General features: G+C 50.6%; 1 protein-coding gene across 1 annotated transcript in view; it reads right to left on the bottom strand.

The window, feature by feature from the left end:
- LOC107116417 (chromodomain-helicase-DNA-binding protein 1-like) overlaps positions 1 to 14,291 on the bottom strand; it is a gene marked incomplete at its 5' end in the record, with an annotated part of 29,163 nt that overhangs the window by 7,638 nt on the left and 7,234 nt on the right. The window contains 6 exon segments of the mRNA XM_015418311.1: positions 1,629 to 1,828; positions 3,131 to 3,294; positions 7,025 to 7,161; positions 9,275 to 9,440; positions 11,044 to 11,167; positions 11,169 to 11,195. Coding sequence (XP_015273797.1) covers positions 1,629 to 1,828; positions 3,131 to 3,294; positions 7,025 to 7,161; positions 9,275 to 9,440; positions 11,044 to 11,167; positions 11,169 to 11,195 — 818 coding nt within the window.

Raw genomic sequence — 14,291 nt, 5'->3', positions numbered from 1 at the left:
CCCTGCGCCGTTCTGCAACGTGTGGCCAAAGGAAGACGGCTCCTACTGAATCAGGCCCTTGGGTTGCTCTCGAGGTCAGTGTTGCCGACTCAGACAGACAGCAGCTTTCCCGCGTCCCAGTTCCAGGTCTTCCCCATCACCTCCTGCCCGATCCTTTTAACTGCAGGTGCCAGGGGTGAGCCTCCTGCTTGCCAAGCAGATGCCCTGCCCCTGAGTCAAAGCTCAGGCCGCTGGGCCAGAGAACCATCCCTGAGGCAGCACTCCCTGTAACTCCTCTCTTGTCGTAGTAGCTCACTGTTGCTAGGCTGTCCAGACACTTCGGCGGGTAGCAGTTGAAATGGACACACAAAAATGCCCTTCGGTGATTTCTCAGGTCCAGGTGACCATCCACTATGAATACGCGTCGCTTCCGAGGCCGTTCGTCGTGGTCGCTGGCAGCGCGAGACTGTTGGTGCTGGAGACATTGTGTCGTGATAGTCCTCGATAGTCCTTGGAAAGCACTAAGACACATGCTCCTAAGTCGTCCGGTGCCTTGCAGCAAGAGATTCAGAGTCACATCGGCATGCAACCCTTCCAAGTTTGCACCCTTGTGCCTGTGAGGCACAAGGGTGCAAACTTGGAAGGGTTGCATGCCGATGTGACTCTGAATCTCTTGCTGCAAGGCTCCGGACGACTTAGGAGCATGTGTCTCAGTGCTTTCCAAGGACTATCGAGGACTATCACGACACAATGTCTCCAGCACCAACAGTCTCGCGCTGCCAGCGACCACGACGAACGGCCTCGGAAGTGACGCGTATTCGTAGTGGATGGTCATCTGGACTTGAGAAATCACCATCTACAACCTGGAAGGGCATTTTTGTGTGTCCATTTCAACTGCTACCTGCCGAAGTGTCCGGACAGCCTAGCAACAGTGTGCTACTACGACAAGAGAGGGGATACAGGGAGTGCTGCCTCAGGGATGGTTCTCTGGCCCAGCGGCCTGAGCTTTCACTCAGGGGCAGGGCATCTGCTTGGCAAGCAGGAGGCTCACCCCTGGCACCTGCAGTTAAAAGGATCGGGCAGGAGGTGATGGGGAAGACCTGGAACTGGGACGCGGGAAAGCTGCTGTCTGTCTGAGTCGGCAGCACTGACCTCGAGAGCAACCCAAGGGCCTGATTCAGTAGGAGCCGTCTTCCTTTGGCCACACGTTGCAGAACGGCGCAGGGACGCACCCCAGGAACTCATCTCGCTCCTCGCAAAACAACAGGAAACCAGCGCCACTAGCCAGGGCTGAGCCCACAAGGCTGCACCGTGGCAGAGCCTTGGCATGGTTCCAGCCAGACGCAGCACGGGCGCAAGGCGTGACTTAGGGGGGCGACAAAATATTTCAAATGGGCCTTCTGCACATTTCGGCCCTGTTCCTCAGAAGAGAGAATATAAGAACATAAGAGAAGCCAATGTGGAATGACGCCAACGGCCCATCCAGTCCAACACTCTGGGTCACACAGTGGCCAAAAAGACTAGGGGCCATCAGTGGGGCCAGAGACTGTCATGAACTCCCATTTCCTGCCCCAGCTCAAGACGTCCATCCGGTCCTCCACGCAACACCCTGGCCTGCTCCAGCAGAGCCTGCCCCCTTCCCCACCTACCCACACAGTGCACAATGATGGCGTCCTCTTCTCCTGCCCGGGGGTGGGTGACATCGCCCAAGACGTACTGGATGTCGCTCAGCTCTGGGTCTGCATAGTCCACATCCACCGCCGGCCTCTGCCCCTCCTCTTCCTCCTCACTGCTCTCCTCTGATTCAAGGCAACTGGATCTGTACTGGCTGGCTTCCCACCAGGCCATCCTGCAGGAGGGCACCAGACATTCATTCAGCGGTTGCGGAACAGACCCCAATTTCGCTTGAGCGATGCACAATGAGTTACGGTGACCGTCAGAAATGTGGCCTATGTTGACATTCACCAGTAAGATTCAAATACGCCCAAATACTAGTACACATCACAGTCAACTGACTGCCTTCGGTAGATGTTATTTCCATCGTTTTGCAACAAAAAGAGGAGGAAAAATGACAAATACAAACCTTTGAGAAATGACTTTTGGGATTAATAAAATGAGATTAGAGAGACTCCTGAATTGCAACTGATAATGAAGCTCAAGTCAATGCATCCACCTGGACTGAACTGAGACCTAGGTTTCCTGTCTCATTACCAATGCTGATTTCTCCATGCCTCTCTGCATATTACACCTAATGCAATCACACCTGCTATTGTCATTGGCCTGCTAATGTCGTTCGGCATCTGAAATCACTCCACTTTCCAACAATTAGGACAGATGTCTCTGAAGAAGCGAGTGGTGACTCACTAAAGCTCCTCCCCCGTCACATATTTTGTTAGTCTTTAAGGTGCTACTGGACTCTTGCTCTTTTCTACTGCTACAGACAGACTAACACGGCCACCCATCTTGATCTACCTCAAAAAACTGTTTGCCCTAAAGAGTAAGAGTTTTAGTCACATCTGAAGCAACAAGAAATAAGTCTGAAAGAATCTCGTTTTCCAAGTTTCAAAAAATGAAATGCAAGGAAGGAGAACATGGCAGGAAATGTAAAGACACAAAATAGTTTCAAACACCAACAGAAATAGCTGGAGGGGAAAAAAAGTATACCAGAGCAAAGGGATGGACCTGAGGGGTGAATGACCGACTTTAGACTTGAACTTCACCTTGAGAGAGGTCAGAGGCCACCTTGGATCTGAATAAGAATTTATCCAGTAAATGAGTTCAAGGGCACCCCCGTTTAATTCTCTAGTGATCCATCCGATTTCTCTGTATTTTTCACACTGTTTGCGAAAACAGCACGATCATCTACGACGCTAGCGAAGTGAATTTCCCCCTCACACGAGAGTTTCTGCTTAAGCACCAGGGGGAACGTTTTTCAAAACAACTTTTGAAAGCATTTTTGGTTGCTACTTGGTACCCTGAACAGTTTTCTGAAACGTTTTGGAAAACGGTTCCACTTTGGGCACCATGTTTCGTAGAGCCCTTCCAAGTCACGAGGAAACAGACAGCTCAATTCTGACCACCCCAGACTGGAAGAGGTGCCCCCGCCGTTTGTGCCGCTACACGACTGAACGGGGGAGCCCTTGGGACGTACTTCTTCTGGTGCTCAGCTTCCGCCTTCTTCCGCCTCCTTTCTTCCTTCAGCTGGGCCTTCTTTGCTGCCGCCTCCTGGAGTTTTTGACGCCGAGCTTCCAGCTCTTCTGGATCCAGCTTACGGTTTTTCTTACTGGGTCCTGCTGGAATGCCAGTGACGAGAATCTAGCAAGGGAAAGGAATTCTGTGAATCACTGAATCACAGAGTCAGAAGGGGCCCTACGAGCCATCTAGCCCAACCCCCTGCTTGATGCAGGATCAGCCTAGAGCTGGGGTGTCGAATTCATTTATTATGAGGGCCAGATCTGACATAAATGAAACCTTGTTGGGATGGGCCATGCGTGTGATAAAATGTAATGCCAGGAGTGGAGATATAAACTTTATAAAGGACACAAACACATAGGGTTTTTTTTACTTATAAAAACATGCTTAAAACATTAGCACTCTTGCAATATTCTGTTTAACAGTGTCCAATAGCTGACACCTCTCGCTCTGAATTACTGCATCAAAATGTCTGTGCTGTTGCAATCTTGAGTATACTGTTCAAGTGTGTATCTGTAAGCTGCAAACCTACTTTTGATTTATTGACATTCAGTACAGAAATCTCATGCTCAGAGTTCTGAGCCTAGGGTCCAACGGAAAACATGAAATGGCCGTGCATTGCAAGCTTTTGTACATAAATTGCCTCATGTGCTGGTCAAGAACATGAGAAGGCACCACGACACAGATTGAGGGCTATGTGTTAGTCTACAAAACTATAGTCTTCCTCAGTGGTCAGTATCAGCCTACTATCTGGGAAGTCTAAGTTCAAAATCCCCAAAGGAAATGTGCTGGGTGAACTTGGTCCACCTCACTGGCTTTTTGTTATTCCTCATCTAAATAATTCACATTGCTTTCCTACCGACCAAGACTGGATCGTGAGGGCATGAATACAGTGAAAATAGGGAGGGAACCCAGTTGCACCCAGGAGAGCCACAGCATAACAAACCCAACAAAACACACACGCTGTAGCAAGGCACACAAAAGCTCATGCCTTGGATAAAACTTTGTTGGTCTTTAAAGTGCTTTGTATTTCTCCCATGCAATTGAGGCAGCCAAGCAAAGCAAGCTTTCCCTCCTTCCCTCCAGGGAGGAGCCTCAGCCAATGGAAGGGAAGAAAGGCTTCCCTTTCTCTCCTGTGTGATTGAGGTAGCCTGGCCAGGAAGTAAGCTCTGGCTTCATCCCTCCCTCTCCTGGAGGGGGAAGGGGGAGGGAGGGAGCCTTAGCCAGTGCAGGGAACAGAAGCTTGCCTATCTGTCTCTCCTGAGTGTTTTGAGAGAGTCTGGCAAAGCATGCTACAATGACGCAGCAGCAGCAGCAGAACTGGAAGAAGCAGGAGACAGCCAGTTCCACTGTGGGCCTGATAGAAGCCCTCCAGGGGCCTAAACCGGCCCCCATGCTGCATGTTTGACAGCCCAGGCCTAGAAATACACAGCGGGACTCTGACATCTTGTGATTTGGATGTTATGCTTCTGTTGATATGCCCCAAGATCGCCTTAGCCTTTTTTGTCACTGCATCACACTGGTTACAGCATCGTTTCCCATCTCCTGCAGCTCTCCTGTCCCTCTTCATCCAGCACCAACTCTCCCCCCTCTCCCTTCAGTCAGCTTCCCACAGATTCTACGAAAAAGCCTTCAACAACAGGCCATCTGGCTGCTGAGGGAGAAAGACTTTAGACGACTGTGTACAGCCGTGGTGGTCCCCAGTGTGCCATATAGCACACACCAACACTTTTCCTGGCACCGATAGTTTTTAGAAAATGGGCGGGGCCAGTTGGGACTTCTGCCCAGCAGGGCTTCTGATTGGCTATTAGAAATCTGTTGAAGTTATATGTGACCTCACTCCCCAACACAGTGTGGCTGGTGCTGCCTCCTGTGGCAGCCATTTTGTAGCTGGCTCTGTATCGCGTGGCAGCCATTTTGCGGCTGTGCCCACCACCCTGGGTGGGAATCCCAACGGTGCCCGCAGGCTTAAAAAAGGCTGGAGACTCCTGGGGTACAAACTGGAATCATGAGCCCCCTAGATCAGCAGTCTTCAGCCTGTAGAGCCAGTTTGGTGTCGTGGTTAAGTGTGCGGACTCTCATCTGGGAGGACCGGGTTTGATTCCCCACTCCTCCACTTGCAGCTGCTGGATGACCTTGGGCAAGCCACAGTTCTGTCAGAGCTGTTCTCTCAAGGGCAGTTCTCTCAGAGCTCTCTCAGCCCCACCGACCTCACAGGGTGTCTGTTGTGGGGAGGGGAAGGGAATGGAGTTTGTGAGCCACTCTGAGACTCCTCTGGGTAGTGAAGGGCGGGGTATAAATCCAATCTCCTCTTCTCTCTCTGTGAACTTAGTTCCCAGGCTGGAAACTGAAAGCCAGTTTGGTGTAGTGGTTAAGTGTGTGGACTCTAATCTGGGAGAACTGGGTTCGATTCCCCACTCCTCCACTTGCACCTGGCTGGATGACCTTGGGCAAGCCGTAGTTCTGATAAGAGCTGTTCTTTTAAAAAAAGAGCAGTTTCTGTCAAGAGCTCTCTCAGCCCCGCCTACCTCACAGGGTAGGGTGTCTGTTGTGGGGAGGGGAAGGGAAATGGAGATTGTAAGCTGCTCTGAGACTCTGAGTGAAGGGGGGGGGGTATAAACCCAATCTCTTCTTCTTCTCCTCTTCTAGGTCAGAGAACACCTCCATCCCTGCCAGTTTTTTGCTGCCTTTTGGAAGGACCTGCTGCCAGTGTGTGTGTTATGAGCGGCAAGGGCGCCTTGCCTCCTGCCTCTCGAGGCAGGGACGTTAGGAGGATCAGCAAGTCAGGCGAGGCCCAGGGAAACGCCGACCACCACTTTAGGATCAAGAAGCAATTTTCAGGCCAGTTTGCTGAGGGATCCTGGAGGGTTGTGTGGGGTTTTTTTTTTTGCCATCTTCTGGGGCACAGGGGTCACTTGGAGCTGTGGGGGGAGGCAGTTGTGAAGTCCCTGCCTTGTGCAGGGGGTTGGACTAGATGACCCTGGAGGTCCCTTCCAACTCTGTGATTCTATGACAGTACCGAGAATTCCCCTTCCGTACAGGCAAGTTCATACAGTCTGCCTCCTTCTCTTCCCCTCGCACGGCTATGATGTCACGCCACTTCCTGCCAGATGCTGGCAGCCCATTGGGTCCTCATGGTGCCACTTGGGGTTAAAAGACAGGTGTTTGGTCTGGACGGGATGAAGACTGTCCCGCTAGGTAATGGATCCTCACCTTGACACCCCCCCAGTCCACGAACTGAAGCAGCCGCTTTCAAGCTAAAGCCACTCCAACCAGGTCCACAAGATTATGCTGGCTCAGTCAAGGCTCTTTGGCTTTAAAGGGACGTGGATTCATCTCCCAGGCACATGAAGAAAGAGCCACGATGCACACCAGGGCTTATTTCCCCAATGAGAGACTTATGGCTGCTTAGGCGTTTGTACTCTTTGACCGAGAAGCCCTGGGGGAGTAGCAGTTCTGCGTATGCTGCTGTGAGGTTCCAGTTTCTCAAGAGGTGTCCTGGTATTTAGACTCCCGGGGATTTTTGAAATGGATCAGAACCTGGATGCCGCTAGCCAGGAAAGCACCCCCCCCCTTTCCCACCTCCATCGCCCATGTGCCTCAATGTAGCCACTGCACCCCCTAGGGGTGTTGGGAGTGTTTACAAGTCCTCTCCCTGATGTCAAACGAAGACGGCGCATTTCACACGCCATTCCCTTAACTCGCATCATGTATTCTGGCTGGAGAAAGAGCCTCTCAATAGGAATATTTTTTTTCTCCAATTGAAGAATTGACCAAACCTGCTTGTATACCGGTTCCCCAAACCCATTCAAAGCCAACAGGTTGAAACACAGCATTTTATCCCAATCCTTACGTTCGCTTTGTTTCGGAGAGCTCTCCCTTCTTCTTCGAGCAGAGTTTTCTGGAGATCGAGCAACTGCTCAAAGGCCTTCTGATCTTCTCGGCTGGGGTCCTTGGAGTAGTCTTTGCCTTCGTACAGGTACATGTGGCCTTAAAAGATAAAAGAACTCAAAATGAGCCCCTGAGATCACACCGGATTCTCATAAAGAAGAGGCAACAAAAGGAATTGCCGTTATTACTACGGCACGGTACAGGGTAGACGCAACAGCCACAGCTTTCTGACAGGCTATATTTAAATTTTATCCTGCCCACCCTCCTAGGTGGGGTCCCAAATGTGGTACCCATGGGCACCCACCAACACCCTTCCTAATGCCAGTGGGCAGGGCCAGGCGGGCCCCCTTGGAGATTTGATGGGCTGTGCAATTTTTTAAAAACGCTGCTTTGCCAGCAGCTGCCACCACAGCACAAGGATCTTCACCGTGTGACCGAAGGGAAGCTGCGGCAGCCATTTTGTGGCTGGTTCTGCTTCCTCCGGCAGACATTTTGTCACCACGCTCACCAAGCGGTGTCACCATTCCAAATGTGACTGCAGGCTAGAAAAGACTGGGTAGGGACCCCTGCTCTAAAGAATTTTGGGCACCATCAGTAATCTTCCTCTTCTCCCACAATTTTGCCCTTGACAACCCTGCAAGGTGGGCCAGGCTGAGAGGGTGACTGGCCCCCGTTTCAGCCAGCAGTCTTCACAGCAGAAAGGGTCTGACTCTTGGCTTCATCCCGCCTTGAGTCACTCCTCAGTGGCCTGTTGCCCACTGACGAGCCTCACAAAATGTGGGTCGGGACCTGAGCGAGATTTTTTTTTTTTAAACAAAGCTTTTTGTTGGATGCACTTTCGACAAAACCACTGAAGATATCAGATGCAACATCAAGTGAGATTTATTTTTATTTTTTCCTATTCATCTCACTTAATTGCCCTCCTGTCCAGTAGCCCTTTCAACAGAGGGAAGTGAGCAGTGAGCAGAGAAGAAGAAGAAGAAGAGATTGGATTTCTACCCCACCCTTCACTACCCAAAGGAGTCTCAGAGCGGCTGACAAACTCCTTTCCCTTCCCCTCCCCACAACAGACACCCTGTGAGGTAGGTGGGGTTGAGAGAGTTCTGAGAGAAACTGCCCTTTTTTCAAGAACAGCTCTGATCAGAACCACGGCTTACCCAAGGCCATCCAGCCAGGTGCAAGTGGAGGAGGAGTGGGGAATCAAACCCCGTTCTCCCAGATTAGAGTCTGCGCACTTAACCACTACACCAAACTAAGCTGCCCTGAGCCTGCTATGGCGGGGAGGGCGGGGGAGAAATTAAAATAAACAAACAAACAAATAGAAAATGTATCTGACAATTCCTGAACAACAGTCTTCGGGTCGTGTTTACAGGAAGTGCTGTTCTAGCATACGACTTGCATTTTAAAAATGGAACAGTTTTATCTTGGGGCCACGGAAATGATGAAATCACTCTAATTTGTAAAGGAACTGCCCACTTTCCTGGAACAGGGTGCCACAGGGAACAGGGCTCAGAAAAGCCACAGGTGAGCCATGGAGTTAAGTTTCCTTGCTCTAGGCCAGTGGTTCTCAACCTCCCTAATGCCGTGACCCTTTAATACAGTTCCTCAAGTTCAGAGGACAATGTGGCCTTGAGGAAGGACTGTTCTGATTGCTGGGATGTTTAAACAAATAATGATTTATTTATTAAAGAACAAAATAGGTTTCTGGGTATTTTTGAACTGTTGTTGAAGAAAGAAAATATAACTGACAAGGCTTGGCGTCACACACAGTCTCAACTCTGACAGGTTTATATCTCTCTCATATATATAGCCACACAGGCTGAACTCTCTCCCTCAAAGCCACGCAGGCTAAACTAAGCTCCAACTGATTCCCCTGTCACACAGACTCACACCAAAAGAACCCTCTCCACATTCATCTCTTCAGGAACACAGAATCACCTCATAGGTATCTCTCCTCCCACACTCTCAGTCATCCGCCAATCACATCACACTTGTCGCCCTCTATCACTCTCCTTACATTACTGCAGTCACACTAAACATTTAAAGAAACACACACACTAAAAATGGAATCATTACGAAGACCTTCATGGAATGGGGTGGGGGCCTCTCCTCTGGGGGGCACAGGGTGGTTGCAGAAGTTAATTAAGATAGACAGTGCTGAGGAAGAGCCAAGGAATTAAGAGCAATCTCAATTCAGAGATCAGCAACATACTTTCTGATTCTTGGTCTTCCTTTCCTTCTGTGGGTGGTGGCACACGATCCATCACCCATTCTCCTCCTCGTGTTTCCCCGAGAACACATCCCAGGTCCACATCGCAGAGGGGGCTTCCATCCAAGGACAACAGTCGGTCCAAACCAAATTTTAGAATTTCACTCAGCTTAAACAAAAAAGGGAAAAAAGGATGAAGGTTAAAGGCTTCGCCGTCACGTATCGCAGTGCTGCTGGAATGAGGTGCGTCTAGACCCGGGGTCCCCAACGTGACGCTCACCAACGCCTTTCTTGGTGCTCGCGGAGTGTTTTTAGAAAGTGGGAAGGACCAAGTAGGGCAGGGGTGGCCAAACTTGCTTGACGTAAGAGCCATACAGAATAAAAGTCAGATGTTTGAGAGCCCCAAGACATGAACAAATATAACCCACATGTATTTATTGGAAAACATGCAAATTTGCTTTTTATTAACATTAAACGGAGACTGCCAAAAATAAAATAAAAGGGGTAAAAACAGATATTGATTGTGGCTGGCTCTGCCTCCTGTGGCAGTCATTTTCTGGCTGCGCCCACCAGGCTGTGCCAGTATTCCAGTGGTACCCACAGGCAGGGCTATTTTTGGGCAGGAACGCACAGGAACAGAGTTCCGGCTGGCTCCTGAGTAGGCCACACCCAGCAGGAACTCATTAGCATAACAGGCCACACCCAACAGCAGAAACTCATTAGGATTGGCTACAGTAGGCATGTGTGGCCTAACATGCAAAGGAGTTCCTGCTACAAAAAAGGCCCTGGGTTTTGACAACAAACAAGGTAAACAGAATAAGAAGCAAAAGGTGGGTGTGGCTGGATGACCACACTTCTGGCAACACGGGGCTGCGGCCTAATATGCTAATGAGCTGTGATGTCAGGGTGTGGCCTGATATGCTAATGAGTTTCAGCTGTTGGGTGTGGCCTATTATGCTAATTAGTTCCTGCTGGGCTTTTAACTCAAAGCCCTGCCCACAGGCTCAAAAAGGTTGGGGACCCCTGCTCTAGACGTATCACCCCCTTCAGAATAATGTGGCCGTAGTTAGGATATACAAATGTGATTAGCACTCCCCTATGTAAACCGCCCAGAGACCCCCAAGGGGCTTAGGGCGGTATATCAAATCGAATAAATAAATAAAAAAATAAATAAGAAGAAACAGACAAAGGAACTAAGGTCCAACCAGCCAAACCCAATTTATGCTCTGGCGCCATCGGTGTGACATGTTCACATAGGACAGGGGTGACAGAAACTCAATTCTGGAGTGCTTTTCTGTGTAAGCTGGGGGGGGAGGGAGTCTCCAACGCTCTCTCTTTTGCATTTTGCCATTTTATTTTATTTTTTGCAGTTTTATTTTATTTCGCATTTCTAAAAACCTATGTATTTTCCTGCCCGGGGGGGGGGGAAGACAACGAGACCGAAGCCTCCCTGACCGTGTCCGGGGGTCATTCTGGAAACCCCACATCCATCTTAAATTTTTCAAATATTTCACTGATTTTTTTTGGTCTGAGGGGGCGGCACTCATCTGTAGGGGGGCTTGCCCCCCCCGGTGGCTATGGGCCTGCTTGGCTCCATCCATTGCACTTGTTTCTCTGAGGCCTGTCACTTGCCAAGGGCCAGGCTACAGCAGAAACAAAGGAAAGCGCTCGAGCTGGCCAAAGGTTTTCCACTGCCCCCCCCCCCGGCTTCCACGCAGCAGAGCGGGGTGAGGGCACCGCAGTCCAAAGCACCCGCCTGAGCTCCCGGTTACCTGCTCCTCAGCTGCCCCCTGCGACTTCTGGGCTCCGAGTGCAAACTGACCCCCTTCGATGACGATGCTGGTGAGCTGCAGCTTCGAGACGGCCCGCCTGAAGATGATTTCCTCCACTGTGTCTTCCGATCAAGCGGATTATTTTTACCGGCCTTGTGAAGCACATGCAAGATTTGCAAGTGAATACAACTGTTTGCATTAGAAGCGGCTCCTTGCCATAACGCCCTTGATGAGAATGAGACTCAGATTGCGAAAATTAGGATGCCTTCCCAAGAACAGACGTGGTTCACCACTCATGCGTATGCTCCACTGGCTCTCTGAAGCAGGCCTGAGTGCGAACCCTCTGTGGCAAAACGGGGACCCGCCCTCAGCCCTGGGAGACTGAGCAGCCGTTCTGTGGCTTGCAAGACCCTGTTTTTGCCTTCCCACCCTGCCTGGTGAGGCTATCTCCCTTCATTACACACTGCCACCACCCACTGAATAGACACCGCCTTCCTAGATCCCTCTGGCTGATTCCCCAACCTTGGGAAATTGGTACCACAATCTTTGGGCACCCCCTGGAGAGTTGGCAACTCCTCTGATTTGGGCCTGTTTGGGTTTCCTGGTCTCCCTTTTGCTTCTGGTAATGCGCCACGCGGGGAGGACTAGGTGGTCAAGGCACACCAGGTCTTATTTAACTCAAAAAAGGTTTGTTTGAACTATATACATATTAGGCACAGAACCTAAACACATGCACATCAACACAACCTGGGCACAGAAAATAAACAGGATTTAAAACGCCATTCCTCTGTCCCCTACCAGTGTTCCCTCTAAGCTGAGTTAGTGTGAGCTAGCTCACAGTTTTTTGGCCTCCAGCTCACACATTTTTGTCTGAGCTCAGGAAGGATGGCTCCAGAGCAAACCAATTTATGTAGGAGCCAAATGGCTCACTCACAAATTTAATGCCAGTAGCTCACAAAGTGGAATTTTTGCTCACAAGACTCCACAGCTTAGAGGGAACATTGTCCCCTACACACACCCTCTCTATCTCTGGAGTCTGTGGACCTCGGGATAGGTTTTGCTCCCCCCCCCGTTGTTGTGGAGAAACCCCCAGCCCTTCTCCGGACTGGTCACCGGTACTGTTGCCCTCCTGGCTGCCCGGCTGCCCTGGAGTCTGTGGCAACAGGAGCCCCCACCTGTCCGCTCCCTTGAGGCTGCCGTCCAAAGGCTGAAGACTGAACCCCGCCCTCAGGAGCCAAAGCCTTTATCTCCCTGGCTCTGCCCCTGGGGTGTGTCCAAATTTCCCTGCTCTTTTTCCCTAGCGCTTCTGGGAAGTGTAGGCAGGCAAATGAGGAGGTTCCAATCAAGAACACATGACACCCCTCTGCTAGAGAGCCATGATGGAGGACGGCACTTTTGCCACCTCCACCCCAGATGGCTCTGCCATGCTTCTCCTCTGCTTCCCCCAGTAGTCCGGCCCCACCATATCGAGCTTGCAGAGGCAGGGAGACCACACGGACCTTCCGGGTACTGGGAGACGGGAACGGAGATGGTGCACTGGAGTCCCCCTTCGGCCCTTGCCCCGGATGTGAACTATTCATGCTCTTCTGGCCAACAGCCTCTGCCGCAGGGCGTCCCCAACCTGCTGCCCTTGGGCACCACGGGACTCCTGAACAGCGAGCCAGTCAATGCTTGTTACGGCCAAAAACCAGCATAAGGTCACAGCGTCTCTCAAAACCTTCTAATAGTCATAAAACCTGGGGCTCAAAAAACATCTTTTCGGGGGCCCACCAGCTGTTTTTAGAAAGAGGGAGGGGCAACGTGAGGCTCTTGGCCATCCAGGCTTCTGATTGGCCACCGGAGATTTGATAGCGAGATTAAAATAATTGTGTTTCGGTGTCAGCTGTCACAGTCTCCCTCTCTCTCTCCTCTTTCCCAGTGTTCTTTAAAAATTACCCTGGTACTCTTTTGCCCTGCCCTCGGGCTTCCTCGGTGCCGTGTGGGGTCCTGCCAGGCTCCCTGTGCATTTTACTGCTCGCCTGCCACTGAGAGAGGAGGTTCCTCTCTCTTTGATGTGCCCGGGGCTTGTCACCTTGGTGGGGCCAAATGCCCTGGCTTCTCAAATGTCTGTTATTCTGGGTTTTTTTGCTATGTAGCGGCTACGTGTCTGAGGGAGGGTAGGCGACTGTTAGTTCTGGCGGGAGGGGTGCTTTGGGAGAGGTGCGTGCTTAGTGTGTGTGTGGGGTAGTAGGTGACTGTTAATTCTGGCGGGCAAATGCCATGGGGTGACTGGGTCCTGATCTTTAGTGCCTTTACTTGAACACTCTATATCTGTAACCTCAACTTGGGTCCTAACAATAGCTTGTGTCCAGTATGGTATCTATCAATGTCTCAATAAAGTTAGCTGTCCTCAAAGTGACTGGTGTTGAGAACTGATTTAATCAGGATCCTGACAGGTCTCCACCTCCTACAGCAGCCGCTTTGAGAGCCAGTTTGGTGTAGTGGTTAAGTGCGCGGACTCTAATCTGGGAGAGCCGGGTTTGATTTCCCACTCCTCCACTTGCACCTGGCTGGATGACCTTGGGCAAGCCGTAGTTCTGATAAGAGCTGTCCTTGAAAAAGAGCAGTTTCTGTCAGAGCTCTCTCAGCCCCACCTGCCTCACAGGGTGTCTGTTGTGGGGAGGGGAAGGGAAAGGAGTTTGTAAGCCGCTCGGAGACACCTTTGGGTAGTGAAGGGCGGGGTATAAATCCAATCTCTTCTTCTTCTTCTTGTGACTGGGTCAGAAATCCAAAGGTGATACGAAAAGAGAGAACCACAGCTCCTGAAGCAGTACAGAAGAGAGCAATAAAAGCTGTGTGTATGTATATTCGACAGATAACAATACCAAAGTCAATAATTGCAAATATATCACAAAATTACAATAAAGAACCAAAATCATATGACATGTACAAGAAGAGGTCCAGAACGATTCGGTTAACGAAGCTTTCCGGATTACAAAGACGTTTCGCAGTCTTCATCCGAACAGGACCTTGTATATCTTTTAACCAGGGGTCATTTCGTAGAAAAAGAGGTGCAGGAGCTCATTAGCAGAACTCATTAGCAGAACTCATTAGCATATGCCAAACCCTCTAACATCACCGGAAGTGTGTCAGAAGGCAACACCCACCGCTCAGGCGCCACTGGACTGTTTTGGATTGCTAGCTATGGGGGGGGGGACATGCAGATCTGTCCTCACAGAGGAGGGAGAGCTTGTACCTGAAGGCGGGCC

The sequence above is a fragment of the Gekko japonicus genome, unplaced genomic scaffold (assembly GCF_001447785.1).
Source record: "Gekko japonicus isolate JY-2015 unplaced genomic scaffold, Gekko_japonicus_V1.1 scaffold6094, whole genome shotgun sequence".
NCBI classification, from domain to species: domain Eukaryota; kingdom Metazoa; phylum Chordata; class Lepidosauria; order Squamata; family Gekkonidae; genus Gekko; species Gekko japonicus.
Note: the sequence above shows the minus strand (reverse complement) of the source record. Positions and strands in the feature narration are given on the sequence as shown.